The sequence below is a fragment of the Spermophilus citellus genome, assembly GCF_964194105.1.
Source record: "Spermophilus citellus genome assembly, chromosome: 4".
Lineage (NCBI taxonomy): Eukaryota > Metazoa > Chordata > Mammalia > Rodentia > Sciuridae > Spermophilus > Spermophilus citellus.
The window spans coordinates 64,273,732-64,291,251 of NC_138185.1; the positions used below are offsets into that span (position 1 = coordinate 64,273,732).

Genomic DNA, 17,520 nt, shown 5'->3' on the forward strand with positions numbered 1-17,520 from the left:
ATCATCCCATCAAGTACTTGAGCTAGATATTATTGACTATTAACAATGGTAATAATAATCATAACAGTATCAATAACAACCACATCTATTTTGTGCTTGTTTGATGGAAAATACTATGCCCCAAACAGAGTACCCTGTGGTACTCCAGTGAGTGCTCTCAGCAGCTGTAGGAGGTAGGCTTTATCATTCCTGACCCATGAGAAAACTGAGGTAGATAGAACTTCGGTAGCTTTCTTAAAATCACATAGCTAATACACATGGGAGAAAGTGCTTGAATTTAGGGATTCTGTGATTAGAGAAGAGAGGGGCTTGTGAGAGCCAGTCTCAGGGGTAATAGTGAAAGAATTCTGCTTTCACTCCTCCCTTTTGGCCAGCGGTACCTGCATCATGGACATCTAAGTCACTGCATCCTTCAAGGTCCAGCTATGACTGCTGGAGTCTGCACTCCCATCTCACTGTGGAGCAGGTTCTCCTCTATTCCCAGGAAAGACTCCTATTTGTCATTCATGAATTTACTTATTTTTTTTATTTTTGGGGTGCTGGGTTGGAAACCAGGACCTTGCACATGCTAACCAAGCACTCTACCATTGAGCTATGCCCAGGGCCCTGTAAATTGTGAATTTAAATCTATGGAGGATTTCTCTGCCATGGGATTTTACACTTTCAGATTTTCTTCTTAGTGTAGAGCCCAGGCTGTGTGGGCTCCAGGATTAAATCCCTGCATGACTTCTTCGTGTCATTTATCCTTAGTTTTCTCATCTGGACGTGGGGACAACATCAGAGGGCTGCTACAAGGACTAAATTAGATAATGCCCACAAGACAGCAGCTCTTGTTCCTGGATTTATTTTTCTTCTACTTTTTCTGTTCCACCTCTTTTGGGATTTCATGAATTAGGAGACAGTGGAGGAAATCTTTGGGGCGGGGGCGGGAAGAGGGATAGTCAATCCTCTCTGATATCACGTAGGCAAGGCAGCCTCATTATGATTGGCAGAAGGTTATGGTACACGTGTGTGTCTGTGTGCACAAGTCTTAGTGAGTTTGTGTGTGTGTTGCTAGAGATGGACAGGGAAGACAGAAGACAAGAGAAATGAAGGAAGTCAGAGCAGAAAATGGAAAGCGTAAGGGCATGAACATTTGTGTAAACCGCCTTTAAAGAATGACTGGTCACATGTGTTTACTTGAGCAAATATTTATGTTAATCTGCTTCCAGCGTATCTGAGGAAAGGAGATGCTAGCTATCATTTGAGTGAGATTTGGTCTCACTATTAGACCGAGGGAGAAGATTATCTGAGCCAAGTGTTAGGAGGCATGTAGTAATGTGAGCCTTCCATAAATTTCATTAACCTCCCTCCCTTGGGAATTTTGCCATGACTAGGTGCCATGTGTACTATGATTCCCTTAATATTTTCTTAACATTAACCAACTTCTAAACTTTAAAGTTCATCATGAGAATTAATACTATCTAGGAAACATGTTTTTTTTTGCTAATTATATATATATGTACATGATATATATATGTGTGTGTGTGTGTGTGTGTGTGGGTGTGTGTGTGTATTAAAAATATTGGTTGAAATAAAACTCATCTGTTCAAATTTCAACTGTTTATCCAGGTTCCTCTGAAATCATCTCATGTGCCCCCTGAGAGAATGGGCCATTTAGAGAAGGGAAGGAGACTTAGTTCCAGCTTTCCTACCTCTTGGATATATGCCCAGGGGGAAGTGAGCCCCTCTTTAAGTCTTTCTCCTCATTGCATGAAATTACTGAACCCAGGTCCTTTCAAAATCATCCAGTCCTGGAATCCCCTCTGTCTCCTCTGGCCACACAGTCCTCTGTTACCTCCTGGGCACCACTGGTGTTGGGAAGTAGCCAAGTGCCACAGCCTGACCAAGCTCAATGCACTTCTGTATCTGTCCCTAAATCAGGTGCCTCTGGCTTCTACCTACTGGTTCTGGTTTTATTCTGTAGGACCTAGCCTTCCTCCACATGCCTTTTCTGAAATGGGGACAGCTCTGATGTGCCTCCAGAGACTGAGCATTGTTGAACAGGATGGGATCCTCCCCCTTGTGGTTTTGCCATTCTATAGGGACAATCATAATAGCAATAACACTGCTCCTGTCCACAGGTAGTTCCTCTGAGCCAGGCACTGGGCTGATACCCTCCACAGACATGATCTTCATTAGCTTCATGGCCCTTTTGGTTATAGGTGATGATATTGGATTGTAATGACACTTTGGGGACAGGAGATCATGTGGGCAACTCCTATTGGTTTCACCTCTGGCTGACCTTCTAAGCTTTCCCACATTCCCTTCGGTTTCGCCAAGCCTCCCAGCCTTATTTTTGCACAGTTGGTGTTGAGGACATAGGGAAGGGAGCTTCCACTTGGCTCTGTTTTATTCCATGCTGTGGGAGATGGTCCATCACTCAAGGCTGCTGAAATCTTTTTGGATCCCAACTATGTCATGTCACATATTTCTACCTTTCTCAACTGGTGTCATCAGAAAATCTGATAGCATATGGCCTTTATTTTCTTCCAAGTCATTGATAAAAATGATGAATAGGAAAGAGCCAGGGGACTGAATACTCTTGATGCTGTTAGAAAACACACTCTACACTTGTGTAATTTATTAATTACCACTCTCCGAGTACTGCATTCTACAAGCTATTGAATCCTCCTAATTACACAGGCCCGCACTTATTTCTCCATCTTATTCACAAGATATGAGAATCTTGGACCTGAAATTATAGGATAAGAAAGAAGATATGCATTAAAGGATTAAGCTTGCCTAGAGAAAGGCTTGGCTTTTGCTCCCAGCTCCCAGGAGGTGACCTTAGCCTCTTGGAAGTCCTGCCTGATCAGAGTGTTTACCTGGGGACCTTGAGCCATGCCAGACAGTCTGTGCTCACAGTGTGATTTATGGTGGGGGCTTTGGGCCATGAGGTATCAGCTTGGCCTCTAGAGGGGATGGAGACTAGAGTCATCCATGCAGGTGGTTAGGTCTGCACCAACAACCCCCAATAAAAACCCTAGACCATGCCAGGCAGGGTGGTACATACCTGTAATCTTAGTGACTTGGGGGGCGGAAGCAGGAGGATCACAAGGTCAAGGTCAGTCTGTGCAACTTAGTGAAAGCTGTAAATAAAAAGCAAAGAAGGGCTGGGATATAGCTGAGTCATGAAGTGATCCTGGGCTCAATCTCCAGTGCTGCAAAACAAAACAACCCTGGACCCATGGCTCCATGAGCTTCCCTAATTATCTAAACTCTATGTGTCACCAGTGTGGATTGTCAGTGCTGTCCTTAGGATTACACTGAGAGAGGACAACTGGAAGCCCGTGCCTGTTCTCTCCTAGACCCTGCCCCATATGCCTCTTCCCTTTGCTGACTGAGGTCTCTTATCCTTTAGCTGTGATCTATCATGACTGTGAGTAATACAACTTTGCAGAGTCCTACGTGTCCCTCCAGACAATCAGTGAACCTGCAGGCGGTCTCAGGGACTCCGGAACTACAAAAGGAATCTCTGGATTATATTAAATGCTTTTTTTGAAACCAGAGTACAGATCTTTCTGAGCTTCTCCCAGGATCTGCTCTCTAGCTTCCCTAAATGGCTCCTTAAAAGGGATACTATGGAAAGCAAGCCTTTTCTTTACCTTACAAAGCAGCTTCCTCCCTGTCCCCAGAACTGACCTTCTCCATGGTTGTTCTGTGTGGTTTCATGAGTACTCATTCTGTCTCCTTCTGGATAAGATATTGTATTATCCAGGAGGATTCCAAACTTGGGTCTCTTTAGGAAAGGCCCTGTTCAAATTCACGTGTTCATTGAGAAGAACATATACACTGTGCTTCCCGTTTATACTCCAGCCTCCGTTAATCAGACCACTAACAGAACTGGGCTGTCACTTACAGAGACTTCAGCAGAGGGAAGCTTCATTTTGGCACTGCTGTGGCTTTTCCTAAGCATGAGGGCAAAGGTTCTTTCCAGGCAGGGGAGCAGGCTTGCTGGGTTCCCCAAAGGGCTTTGTTGAGGGTGAGGGAGGAGAACACTGAAGGTGTGATGGAGAACTGATGACAAGGTACATGGGCACCCGAATTTTGTTGGAAAATCAAAGGGTGAGGACCAGCGCTTTATTCCTTATCTGGCATTTTTGTGTAGCCACATGAACAAGTGTGCAATGAATTTCCAGAGATTGGAGATTTTCCACTGCAACCAAGCTGGGCATATGAGGCAGGTGTGTGCCTAGAGGAAGCCCACTCCTGACCTCATTTTATGAGAGGTTGACAGAGAACCAGGTTCTTGGTGCTGCAAGGGGAAAGTGTCGTTAAGTGGAAAATGTGATCCTTTATGGATAGGTTTTTTAAATCTCACCTCTGCCCTATGCAACTCCACCTTTTAAAGACACCCTATAAAATGGAGCTACTTTTACCTGAATGCTAACTTGGGAAGTATGACCCCAGTACATTTGTTTCTATCTTCCAAGGTTGTTTTTTTGTGGCTTTATCCTATGAGGATGTTTTTACCTTTAAACCATTCCTAATCTATGTGTTGGGAAAGATGGTCTATTTTCCTTTTATCTGTCTCTCCCTATTCTTCATCCTCTGATTGAGGACCAAGGGATGAAGGTAATCATGAAGATCATCATATGGGGCAGTTCATCCCTCCCTCCACCCTGCACTACAGGGGGGCTGTAGAACACATGCTCCAAGGAGCTCCAGTCTCTCACAGGAAAGCAGGAATCCCTGGAGAATCTTCATTTCTACCTTCCTAAGGTCAGAGGTGTTAGAAAATGTAAGGAGACACTACTCTATGAATGTGAACTGACCGTTGGCTCCCAAGATGAAAGGTCTTCACATTTAAAGCCATTTAAGAATGGAAGTTTCTTGGGGGCAGGAACCATAGGAATTCACTGTTGAATAAAAGTGCTGGGCGGCCCTGCCTGACCCCTGACTCAGGACTTCAGGACACTTGGCCAAGTTGGATCTGGAAATGCAGACTCCTTTTTCCCAGTGGCCCCATAATTGCATCTGGGCAGCCACCAGCTACATGCTTTGGATGTTCATGAAAGCTTCCAGCACTGCAGGGGGGTTGCCAAAGATAATTCTGTGCAATAATCATTCATGATGGGTTTAATGCCCTGTGCCTGACCTTCTCCGCATGGACTTACACTAGGGGAGTCCTCGTAGCCTCTGGGGGGAGAGCTGAAATACTCTTGATTGGAGGTCCCAAAAGACTTACCAATTCAAACTAATCCCTTGGTACTGGGGATTGAACCCAGGGTCTCTCTACCACTGAGCTACATCTCCAGTCCTTCTTTTTCTTTTTCTTTTGTGACAGGGTCTTACCAAGTTGCCCAGGTTGGCCTTCCTGCAGCGGAAGAGGCTCTTCAGCCTTTGGTACTTTGACCAATGTGTTGGTAGCAGCCAGAGGCAGGATGGTGTAACGGTCACTGCTTGTGCTTGATGCCAACTTGCCTGTTTGAGGGAGGATACATGCTTCTACACCGTATTGTTGAGTCTTAACATCTCAGTGCCTTAGTAAAACTCTACCTCTATAGGGTTACTGTGCAAATAAACTGATTATGTAAATGACCTGGTCCATACAAAATGTTCAGTGTAGTTATTTTTCTTCTTAGCCAGAACTCCTGTCCCTAAGCCTGGGACCTCAGGGGGCCCTGGGCTTCTGTGCCCTGAACTGCCACAGTTGTGCAAGCACTCTTGGATCTCCTGTTACAACTGGGAGCCGGCAACAGACCAAAATAAAGGAGGGGGGCAAGTGGAGAGGGCACAGCGAGCCTCTGGAGGGAGTCTGACCAGGTCAGCTGGGAATGCCTGTCAGCCATCCAGGGTGGCTTCTCCTCTGCCCGGCTCCTATGTGGGCCTGGAGGTGGGTGAATGACTCACACGGGTGCCCTCCCTGCCCCTGTGCCCAAATGCTCAGCCCTCCCCAGAGCCAGGGCTCACCTAATCCCCACAGTGGGAGTCGGGGGGCATTCGCGCCTGTGCCGATGTCTAGGGTTGCACGGCTGTGACTTCACACTCTGCAGCATGTGCAGCTGAGGCCTTGGTGCAGCAGTCTTTGCGAGGCGGGTAGCGAGGTCAGCTTGGCAGCTACCTCTTCTGCAGCACGGATCGGGCCTCAGGCAGCTGGTGCCCCAGGAGCAGAGGAGGGGATGGCTGAACAAGAAGCAAGCGGGCTGCAGGTCCTGCTGCGCACGCTTCAGGTAGGAAGTGGTGGAGAGGGTGCAGATGTGGTGGGCTGGGGTCTTTGCCTGGCTGGCCTCTCTTGGAACTGAGCACACGCAGTCCCCTCTGGCAGCCAGTGGCTCCGTTTGCTAAATAGGCAATAGAGTAGGGGTGAGCTCTCACCTTGAAGCTGACCTAAGTGATGCTGGGGTGTTTAAATATTAAACACGACAATGTTGATGATTGCTCTGCTTAAATTATTGAACCTGGTGGGATCAGAGGCTGCTGCTAAAAGATCCAGATGGAAAAGATGGAGACAAAAGCTTGTCTGGCAAGTGAAGGAGGCATATTAAAGCTTTCTGAACAAGGTTGGGGACCTGCCGGGAGCTGGAAGAACTGCCTAGGAGGAAAGAGTAGCTAGGGAGGGGGGTTGTCTGAGTTTTACCTGCTAAATGGCTATATTTTACCTGCTAAACTGTATTCTGCATCAGAATGGCTTGCGATGCTTAATAACTGCATATTCTTGGCAGGATTTGGCCAGAGGCATTTGAATCACCATGGGTTAGGAACTGGGGAATCTACCTTCCACCTTCCGGGTGATTCTATTCAATTCCAATTTTGAGAATCCTTGTTTTAGAGCAACGGTTTGTAAACTTGTCTGCATTGGAATCACTTGGAGGGTTTTAAAAAACACCAGTGCCTGGAATGAAATCCCCAAAGATCTGGATTTAATCGATCTGGGGAGCAACCTGAGCACTAGAATTTTGAAAACTGCTTGGAGGGGTCTTAATGTGCAGTTAAGATTGAGAACCACTGCCTTAGACACTTGGGAAGTTGCTTGCACTTAACTGGATTCAGAGGCTGCCACAGCTCAAAGAGGCCCAAAGGTTCTACTCCAGTGGGATTTTAAAATCTGAAGTTCATGGATGGTGGGTGTGTGTGTGTCACAGAACAATAGGCTATAGGTGTTCCATGAACCCATGTCTCCACTGGGAATATACACATTTTGCAATACATTTATTTTCCCCTGCTGTGAAAAGCTTCCTTAGTTTTCCTATGATTCTTAAGATTTGTGTTCCTAAAAGGTTTAAGAACCAATAAACTCAAACTTTATTTGTATAGCTAAGGAAACCAAGTCTTAAAAATGAACTAGGCTCCTCAAACATCACATGATTACTTAATAGAATTGAGACTAGCAATCAAGGACTTTAAAATTCGGTTGACTTGTACAAGGCAAGAACACATTTGGGTCAGGGGTTGAAAGTGGGGGTGGACCTCAAAATGAATTTTCAAAATACTCTAGAAATGTTTTATCTAGCTGGATGATTTGATTGCTGGGGGTAACAAGTCAAACATTCTGAGCATCTCTCTAATTTCTGACCGGTTATATGGAAATCTTGATTAACTGTGAGCCAAACAGCTGACGGCCTCTAAGAAACAGAATTTGCCTTGCACTCACTGTCTAGAAAAAGAGTAATGTAGTAAGTTGGTGTTAGGGGTCTGGTGAAAATGACCATCCTGTAGTTGACCTGCAGGTTACTGCAGGTTGAGCTTCATCTCCTGTCTTCCCATTACAGGGGAGATATAATTGATATTTAGAATGATCACTCCAGGGCATGGCATGATCTCAATTATCAAAGAAAGATTTTATTAAATTCACTAGGCCCAGCATAGTTCCCAATTAACCAGAACATTAAAACAACACCAACACTCTTCCTATGTATACTCCAGGTGATCAGAGTTTTGTTATAGAATTGACCCAGGTTCCCAGACTGCCTCCCATAATGTGCTTCCTTCCGTTTTCCCTGTCACCATCCCCATAGAAGAAGTCAGGATTTTGAAATACTTTAGAACCCAGAGCATATATTTTGGGGAATGATATTTCATAATGGCTTTTATGTCCTGTCCCTGCCTTTTTCCCCAGGGACTTAAACTAGGGGAGCCCACATAGCCCCCCCCCCCAGGGGGAGGATAGCTGAAACACTCATAATTGGGGTCCAAAAAGATCTACCTCCTTCAAACTAATCCTTTGGTACTGGGGATTGAACCTTGAACCTAGGGCTCTCTACCCCTGAGCTACATCCCTAGCCCTTATTTTTCTTTTTATTTAGTGACTGGGTCTTGCTAAGTTGCCCGGGCTGGCCTTGAACTTGGGATCCTCTTACCTTATTCTCTCAAGTGGATGGGATTACGGGTGGGCACCAGGGTGCCGACTTGAGATCACATGTTTTCTAAGAATACCCCAGAACATTGCCCAGGGGAGGAAGAAAGAGAATAGAAGGCCCCAAAGAGCAAGCTCAGTGTGACAATCCCATCCCATGACAAGATTGCAGAAGTCTCCATCCTCAAAAACATCACCATTTCTGTCTGTTTGGGGTCACAAAATAAACCAGGTCAACAAGAAATATTAGTTTTCTGCCTGTTACTGTTTCCCACACAAGTGGAGAAGGAGTAAGTGATTTTTCCTACCTCAGTTTAAACACAGCCTTATCTGTGTTCTGAAAGTGTGAGAATCGATTTTCTACCAAGACATTTTCTAAGTTCCTGGACTTGACAGCTTGAGTGTGAGGCAGAAAAGCAGATTGGCCCACGTGGGCCTGGGTGAAAAGGAGGCCATCGCAGCACAGGTGCAAGAAGCAAAGGACCGGATCCAGCCCCATTGCTGGCCCTTGCCAGCTGTTTTACCTTAGGGCAATGCCTCAACCTCCCTGGGCCTCCATTTATATAGCTGTAAAAGGGGAGCAATAAAAATAGGTTCCTAAGCACTGTGTGTGAGGATTAAGAGAACACATTAGAAAGGCGCTTGTAAGCTATAAATGGCTGTTCAGATGACTGTGGTTTTTCATGATTTCCCTGGTCAAGTACACTGTGGAGTGGCTTGGAACACTTGCCCACACTTTTCATCAACATGCCCTGCTTTTTCCTGGGTGAACTCCAATATACTTGGGAAAAAAAGAAAGGTGTCTCATTCTGTCCTGCTCTCATCTCTCCATGTGGTTTGAGCTAATGGGGAAGATGGGGAACTGCCAGGGTAGCAGGATGTGGGCTCCATGCCAGCTCTCACCCCGTGAGCCCTCATCCCACAGTGTCCCGCAAAATGCCAATTAAGTACCTTATTGAAACATGAAAAATGCATAGTTATTAGATCAGCTTTGGCACGCTTTGAGCTGTGATATGGGCACATTTTTGCTGTTTGCATTCAGACTTTATTATTTTATGCTATAGCTGTACAAACTGAATTCCAGGTCTGCATCTTTGCCAAAATGTGCATTGCTAACTCCTTTTCTGAACTTGGGTTCCAAGAACATCATCTATTATGGATTGCAAATGAGACTTCAGGATGTGGGGTTTCCTGTCTCAAGTCAGCCCTGACCTTAGATAATAGAAAACCTGGACTGGGGTGACCAGTCTGTATTTTTCACTTGGATTTGATTTTCTAAGGATTATTTCCAAGACAACAGGTTACTTCAGCCCCTGGGCTGCAATGAGGGGATGATTGGAAAAATGATGACTGATATGTTTCATTCATAGCACTTAGGAGTTTTGCTTCCAAAACATGTGTTTGATCATTTTCACTGTAGAACTCTCCATAGAGGATGTAGGAATATCCATCTATTATATCCATAGGGCCAGGTGGAGCGGAAACTGAGATTTCCCCTTGGACGGAAATCGAGGAAAAACCAAGAGAAGAATTTTCCTTTTAGATAGCAAACACTGTATAGACTTTCCAAAGCTTACCAGGATTTCTCTGGTGAAGTAAGAACTTTATGAACTTTTTGGAGACTCCTGCTTCAACATGGAAGCAGACCAAAATCTGTCTTAATTTTGAGCATCAGTGGAAGAAAAGACAAATAAAAACCCATTAGGACAAATGCCAAATGGAAAAAAAGACAAAAATGTCCAGAAATAACATGGGTCATTGCCTAAGGAATGACAGCGCCAAACTAAACAGTGAATGGGGGCGGTGGTGGCATGTAGGTGTGGCTGAGCTGGAAATGGGGGCAAGGGGTCATTTGGTGTTTTTTCCAAGTCCTTGTTGCTTTCACAGTTTCTTAAATTCCTTGGAATTAAAGATTGGAGAAATTGAGCAATTATTATGGATGTGCTTTAGGACAAACTCACCTCCACTGCCTCATGTCACTTTTTCTGCCATTTGTGGCTGTTCTGTCTTACAGGTGAGGACAACCATGGCCAAGGTTAAGTTGCTCAAGACTCAATGACAGCAACTTGGTGAAGGGGGGTGTGAAGCAGCTCTTGTCACTAGGAAGCTTTCCCCCTACTCTGTTTCTTAAGTGAACTAGGACATACTTATTTATTCTTTTTGAGGAACTACATTGTCTTGACTGAACCTGAACATGAAGGGGACACATGAATTTCCTATAACAGAGGGCAGGTTATTTAGAACTTAAATCATCTTCCACATTCTAATTTGGTGTGAAGGTAAATAACTCCTGCTAAAGGAAGGTAACACATGATTTTTGGGTCGATTGGACATCCTCAATATCCATCTGTCTATTCATCCATCCATTCATCCATCCATAGCTTTCTCTATGCTAGGAGAGATTCAGAGAGGACTATTGGGTAGGATGATAGGCTAGGAAGACCAAGGTCTATGGATCTTGGCTCATCTGCTCAAAACGTGTGTGCTTCAGGACAAATAGTTGAACCTTTCTTTATTGAAATTTCTTCATCTGCAAAATGAGTATTATAATATTTCTACTTATAGGCTTATTATAAGTTAAAAGAGATGCCATTTCCCCATAGCACTGAGTTTGATTAAACTAAAAAGTTAAAAAAAAGAAAGGAGATGGAGATGGAAATTCCTAAATGTTGGAGGGTCTTGAGTGACAAGTTTCAAGTTCACTGTGGCCTTGGTAATGGCTCCTTATCCCTGAATGTTGGTGATGGGACCATAGCTAAGGTGACAATTTTAGAGCTATTTGGACTGGAAGACATTGGATATGACTGAAACACCATTTTTTTTCTTATCAAAGAATATAGTGTGTTTTTACCCTCCTTATTCTTGACCTGGACTTTTTCTTATACCTGCCTCCAGCCCTTTAGCCCCAACTTTGAGCCCTTCCTGTTACTTACCTGACTCTTGCCTGGCACCCCATCCCAAACCTGTCCCCAACCCTAATCCCACCCCACGGTGGAAAGCTGGGATGAGTTGAGGATCTGAGATTGTAGAGGAGAACTGTTTCAAAATACTTGATTTTTTTATTGTTCTAATTTGGAAGAAATGCAAGTTACTCTCAGGGCAGCATTGAAATGTTCTTTTATCCAAGCAGCTCTGACAGAATGGTTGAATTAAGAAACACCAGAGTTGAGTCAAAAATTCTCATCTTCACTTGAGAACCGAGGGAAGTTGGTATTTGCATGTCCCAAGCCCAGATTCTTGATCTGACTCCCTGAAAACCCGCCTTTGCAGGGCAGAGGATAAAGCTCAGGGGGCCAGCACTGCTTTGAGGTATAGCTGGAAATTTGGCATTGCTGGTGACATGCTGAGATTTTGGCCAGCAGAAAGACCCACCCTCACTGCAGAAAATTGTAACCTGGCAACATTTACTACTCAACTTACCCAGTTTCTAAAACAGGAACTGGTCTGATGAGAGCCAAACATAGTTTCAGTTCAAGCCCTGGAAGCTGGGGAGGTATGCTATGCAGGAAGATATCTTGCTCATGGTTACCCATCACTGTATCATGGAACAGGCAGCAACTGATCAGACTGGGTGCTTCTTCGTATTTCAGAAATGGATGTGTGGAAATACATCCTCTTGGGTGTGATCTCCATGTTCTTTCTCCAGGTCTGAAGTGAAGGTAGTAGAGAGTTTGTGGAATCTCTTCTTTTTCACTGTGCAAAAACTGTATGGTCCCTTCCAGCAACAGAGCTGCAAACCAAGTTCTTGTCAGAGAAGAGCATGGTGTAAGGTGAGAGAAAAAGAGGCCAAGAGCAAAGATTCTAGGAACGAAAGAACTGAATATAAAATAAGGTATTCAAGAATGGCATAGAGCATACTCAGTGTGGATTCTTCCCTTCCTCTGGCTCCATCCTTTCTTCCTTATTGTTTCTTATTTTTTGGGGGGATAACATTTTGCAAACCCAAAGATCCTAGAGGAATCCTCTCATGCCCACTTCCTGTCACTACTCCCCCTTTATAACCATTACTCTGATTTCTAACACTACAGATTAGTTCTGCATGTTTTCTTCTTCATATAGATAGAATCCTACAGTAAGACTTCTTTTGCATTTTGTTCCTATGCTTAACATCGTGAGATTCCTTCAGTTTGTGCATGTAGTTAAAAATGTCCATTCTTATTCCTGAGTAGCATGACATTGTGTGATTATATCATATTTTTTTTGTACATTCTGGAATTGGTGATATTTGGGGTAGTTTCCAGTTTGGGGCTATAATAAAATAGTGCTGCTATGGACGTTATTGTTATGTGTCCCTTTGAACATATGTCCAAGTATGTTGTGCGTATACCTAATAGTGAAGTTGCCACAGGGAACCCACATTTTCAGCCTTAGTAGATAATAACAGAATTTTTTTTAAAAAATGGTTGTTCTAGAATACACATCCATTAGCCACATAGACGCCACCAGTTGGTGAAGACTTTGGATGTTCGGACCCCTTGCTAGAGCTTGCCTAAAAACAAATTTATTAGCTAAAAGTGGTTTGAGTGCTTTGCCTCTAAGGATTCTGTAGGATTCATGTCTTTATGTGTGCAATTTCCCCTACTTGGTCCCTTTCATAATAATAGTAAAAACAATAACTCACACTTATTATACAGTTTCTGTAAGTCAGGAGCCATGCAATGCTCTTCGTATGCATCATCTCATTTAATCTTTGCAACTGTCCTAGGAGGTGGGTAATATTATTCTCATTTTAAAGCTCTAAAATGGAACCTTGAAGAGGTTAACAAATTTCCTACTTACACAGAGTGAGCAAGTGGCACAGCTGGAATTTGAGTGGAGGGAAACTCACTCCAGCAAAAGCACCCTTGGCAAGTGTATTAACTCTAAGGGAAAGGAGGGGCATTGGGAAGATTCTATATAGATTTTCCCAGGTGGAGGTGTCTGCTGGGGAACATGAAAATTGCCACGTGGCAGATATGGGGAGGGTGGCAGCTGTCCCCCCAGGCTGGAGGAACTGGCCCAGAGGGCAGAGAACAGGTGCCCAGAGCAGGGATAGGCAAACTTTTTCTGTAAGAGATTGGAAAATTTTTAGGCCCTTGGGTCATAGGATCTCTGCTGAAACTACTCAACTTTGTTCATGTAAGCTGTAGACAATACACAAATGTATGGTCATGGCTGTGTGCCAGTAAAACTTTATGGACAAAAACAGGTGGTAGGTTGGTTTGGGCCCATGGAGTATGGTGTGTGGGCCCTGGCCTGGGGGCCTCGGGCTTCAAGCCTGGAGACCTCACCCACAAGTGGATGGGATGGAAAGAAAGTACTGGAACAGCACGGGGCCATCTTCTGCTGCAGATTGCCAAGTGTCCTCCTCCATCCCAGGCTGCCATCCCATCATGTCATTGTATGTCAGTTCTTCTCGGTGGAAGCCTGGCAGATCATGAAAGGCACAGTTCAGTGTGCCTGTGTCGCTGAATTTCTTGCTGCCTTGCTGATCTAGGCATTTGCAGAGATGGAGCTCCTGTCTTTCAGCCCCCTGCGATGCCGTGCAGAGCATGCCAGAAGCACTGGCTGGTGTAAGGTGACTCCCTTGCAGATACCATCTGCATTCCATGGTACCATCAGCACACAACCCAGGTTCCAACCAGCATATCTCAAACTAGGTTCTGAGGGACACCAGTGTTTCCTGAGATGCCACTGGGTGGTCCACTCAAAAATGGCTAGAGGAACATATAGATTTGCAATGTCAGGATAGATAAATTTACTAGATTTCTTTACAGAAAGACCCTCAACCTTTTAAAATCTTTAAAAACATGTATGTCTTTTAATTTTTGGTTTAAATGTCTTTTACTCAAGGTGGACCTGATAGCACAGTTGGCTATCCTGTCACCAAATGTCCCACCTGTCACTCTGCGTCGTCCCTGAGAGTCATTTCCATACTTCTCCCCTTCTTTCACCAGGATCAGAATCTTGTCTATTTTGTTCATTTTTTTGTCACTACTATTTAAAATACTGCTTGGAGCATCGTAGTTGATTGACCAATAAAATGTGCATGGCATATTAACAAATTTGGGCTCTAATTTATAGCATTTTTAAATCATCTTGGAAATGGGATAAAGTTTTTTGGGCAACCCCTCACACATTATTAGGAATCCATGGAACACATTTAGTGAACAATGGTTTTAGGCCAATGCCATGTTCACTACTACTGGCTGACTTTTTCCTGGCCTGGAAATAGGCCTTGGCATGTTGATGTGAGTGAATTTAAAGTCATTTCTATTGGAAACCAAGCATAATTTCTCTGCTTGGTAAATTCCACCAGTTTGATGACTCTACAACCCATCTGTAGACCTTGAGTTGACATGAATTCTTGCCCTTAGTTGATTGGGAGGAAAAAAAAATTAAGCAACAGATGTGGAGGTTTAGAAAAAGATTCTTCCTGGAGGCTCAAGAGAGCCATTTTGATTCTGATCAGGAAGCCATATGGCGATAAGAACAGCTTTAGCTTCAGGTTTCAGGTTAAAGGCAGGGTCAGTTTTCAGAGTCGGGGTATCTGATGAAACTTTTCCTAGGGGACTTGGAAAAAGCAGCTTAGTCAATAAGTGGTCAGTAATGAATTCTCCCTCATCCTTCCCTAGCCCCCCAAACAATGTGTGTGAACATTTCTAATCTCCAGATCCCACCAAGCAGTGTGTTTGATGTCCTGCATTCCTGACTCTGGAGCATCTTTATCCCAGCCCTCAAAGACAGACTTAATCCAAGTGGCTCCTTGAAGGACCCCGCAGATATCACTTACTTTTCACACTGGCTAGATAAATGCCATAAGCAATTCTCATTTTCTTCTTGACATTCATTACTCAATCATAACATCTATATTAAATGTAGATGTAGGGGGGAAATGCCCTAAATGACAGCTAAAGTTTTAGAGGAAAATTGTAGAAATGAGAATATTTGAAGGAAAATGCATATTGAAATTCTGGGAGTGTTTTTGCCTTGAACCCCTAACATTTATTGAGCACTTACTACGTGATGGGAAATAGTCTAAGCTTTTTCTGTGTCTTATCTCATGTGATCCTCACAACAATCCTGTGAGGTAGGTATGACTCTTTTCCCTCTTCATAGATGAGGAACACAAAGTGCTTGATGGAGGTCCTGGAACCTTTAAGTAGCAGTGTGAAGACTTGAACTGTGTCACAATCTGAATCTAGGCTTTATTGAATTCTACCCATCAGGAGATAACACCCCTTTTCCATTTACCTGTCCTTTCTCTGCCAAATATTTTTCCTGATAAAAGTAAAACAAGCTATTATTTTAAAAATTAATTCATTAAACTATAGAAAGTAAAAAACCTTTTTTTTTCAAACCCCACTCCCTCAAACAACTTCATAAGAATTTGATAAATATTCCTTTAGATATTTGTGTGTGTATGTGTGTGTGTATATATATACACACACACACTCACACCTACTTACATATATGTACAATAATACAATATATAAATATATAGAATATTATATATAGTTCTGTAACTACATGTCTATATCTATCACTTTAACACACTATTATTTAATTGAATTTTCCTTCATAGCAATATAATTGAATATTTTTCAAGCTGGCACATATAGAGTAGCTCAATCTTTTGTGATAGTTATACAGTCATTTTTAAATGGGTATACCATAATTTAAATGAATAGAAGTGTATTTTCTTCTAGCGCTTCACTTGAACTTGATTTTGTTTATGTACTTTATTTTTTTGACATTTCATGTGATACATGTTAATAGTTAACTTAATCAAATATTTCTTTCATGGATTACTTTTAGCTGCAAAACTTTTCCTCCACGGTCTAAATTTTATATTGAATGATGTTTAAATTTCACACCACACCATTCTCTTTTTCTTAAGCTTTGTTGGTTTCATAGAGCTCTCTGCCACCCCATACTTTACTAGCACATGTCAACAAATTTATACTCTTTAATTTTCTTCTACTGGATGGTCCTGTTCTTGTACCACTCAATAGAGCTCTGCATGATAACATTTGAAGTTTTATACTTGATATAAATGTTTATTTAAATATAGGTTTTTTGGTCAAATTTTAGGAGGCCAGAGTTGGTTTTGGACACTGCTGCTGGCTTTCTGTTTGACTTCAGTCTTCCGGGTCAGCATCCTCTATGGTTTTCAGATGTTAGTGCTAGATTTGTCCAGCACTATAATCTATTTCCTTGAAAGATTATGGATCCCTTGTTATTGTCTGCTCATGTATTGAATGTTTCCCTATGCCAGAAGCTGAACTAGGTTGTGGGTGACAAGGCACTTAGAATCTTGTCAGCCATAAGATTCTACTGAAATTCTTCAAGTGCTAATGTCTGGTGTCAGGAAGCAAGAGACCAAGAATCTGTATTCACCTCTGACACCTGTGCTCTATGGATGACTCTATTTGGTGGTGACCAGGTGAGAATGCAGTACCATCATTCCTCCAAGTCCATGGGGGAAGATCTGAAGCCCTAGCAAGTCTGAGCTATTCAGCTGCATCTGTGATCCTATGTTGCTTCATACATGGTCTTTTTTCCTTAAACGACAAGACAATGATTCTTAACACTTTAGTCCTTTTTCTCTTTCAGGTAGAAGAGTGTGTTTTATCTGCTTTTTTGCTGCTGTGACTACAAGATCTGACTAGAACAATTTTAGGGGAGGAAAAAGTTTATTTAGTGCCACATGGTTTCAGAGGTCTCAATCCGTAGACAGCCAGTTCCATTCCTCAGGGCTCCAGGCGTGGCAAAGAAAAGCAGCTCCCATAAAGGCCAGATACAAAATATATACCCCAAAGCCACACCCCCAATGAACCACTTCCTCCAGCCATGACCCACCTGCCTCCAGTTACCACTGAGTTAATCCCATCAGGGATTAATTCACCGATTACATTAAGGCTATAACCCAATCATTTTTCCTCCAAACCTTCTTGCATTGTCTGTCTCGTGAAATTTTGGGGGACACCACATCTGAACCATAACAGGGTGTCACAGATCTCTTGTGAAAGTTAAAGACAATTTCCCCAGAAAAACACACATGCACAAACTTGTGAAAATTTTCAGGGTAATAAGTGTTTCACTTTCTCCAAGCTTTTGTCTTATAATATGAGGCTCTTAATAGTCCAAAATACTAGAGTATATTAATCAACTTTCAGTTGCTGTGACAAAAATACCTAAGA

The 17,520-nt window shown here is 43.1% G+C and overlaps 1 protein-coding gene across 6 annotated transcripts in view; it reads left to right on the forward strand.

The window, feature by feature from the left end:
* The first annotated feature begins 5,879 nt into the window (after window positions 1–5,879).
* Window positions 5,880–17,520, forward strand: part of AGBL1 (AGBL carboxypeptidase 1) — a 798,986-nt gene continuing 787,345 nt past the window's right edge. For 4 of the 6 annotated variants that reach the window (XM_081290637.1, XM_081290639.1, XM_081290640.1 and 1 more), the window contains exon 1: window positions 5,881–6,215. In XM_081290637.1, the coding sequence (XP_081146763.1) occupies window positions 6,165–6,215 (51 nt within the window). In that variant the 5' untranslated portion in view covers window positions 5,881–6,164. Of the gene's footprint in view, window positions 6,216–17,520 lie in introns of all 6 variants that reach the window. The other 2 variants (XM_081290638.1, XM_081290641.1) reach the window with 2 other exon arrangements.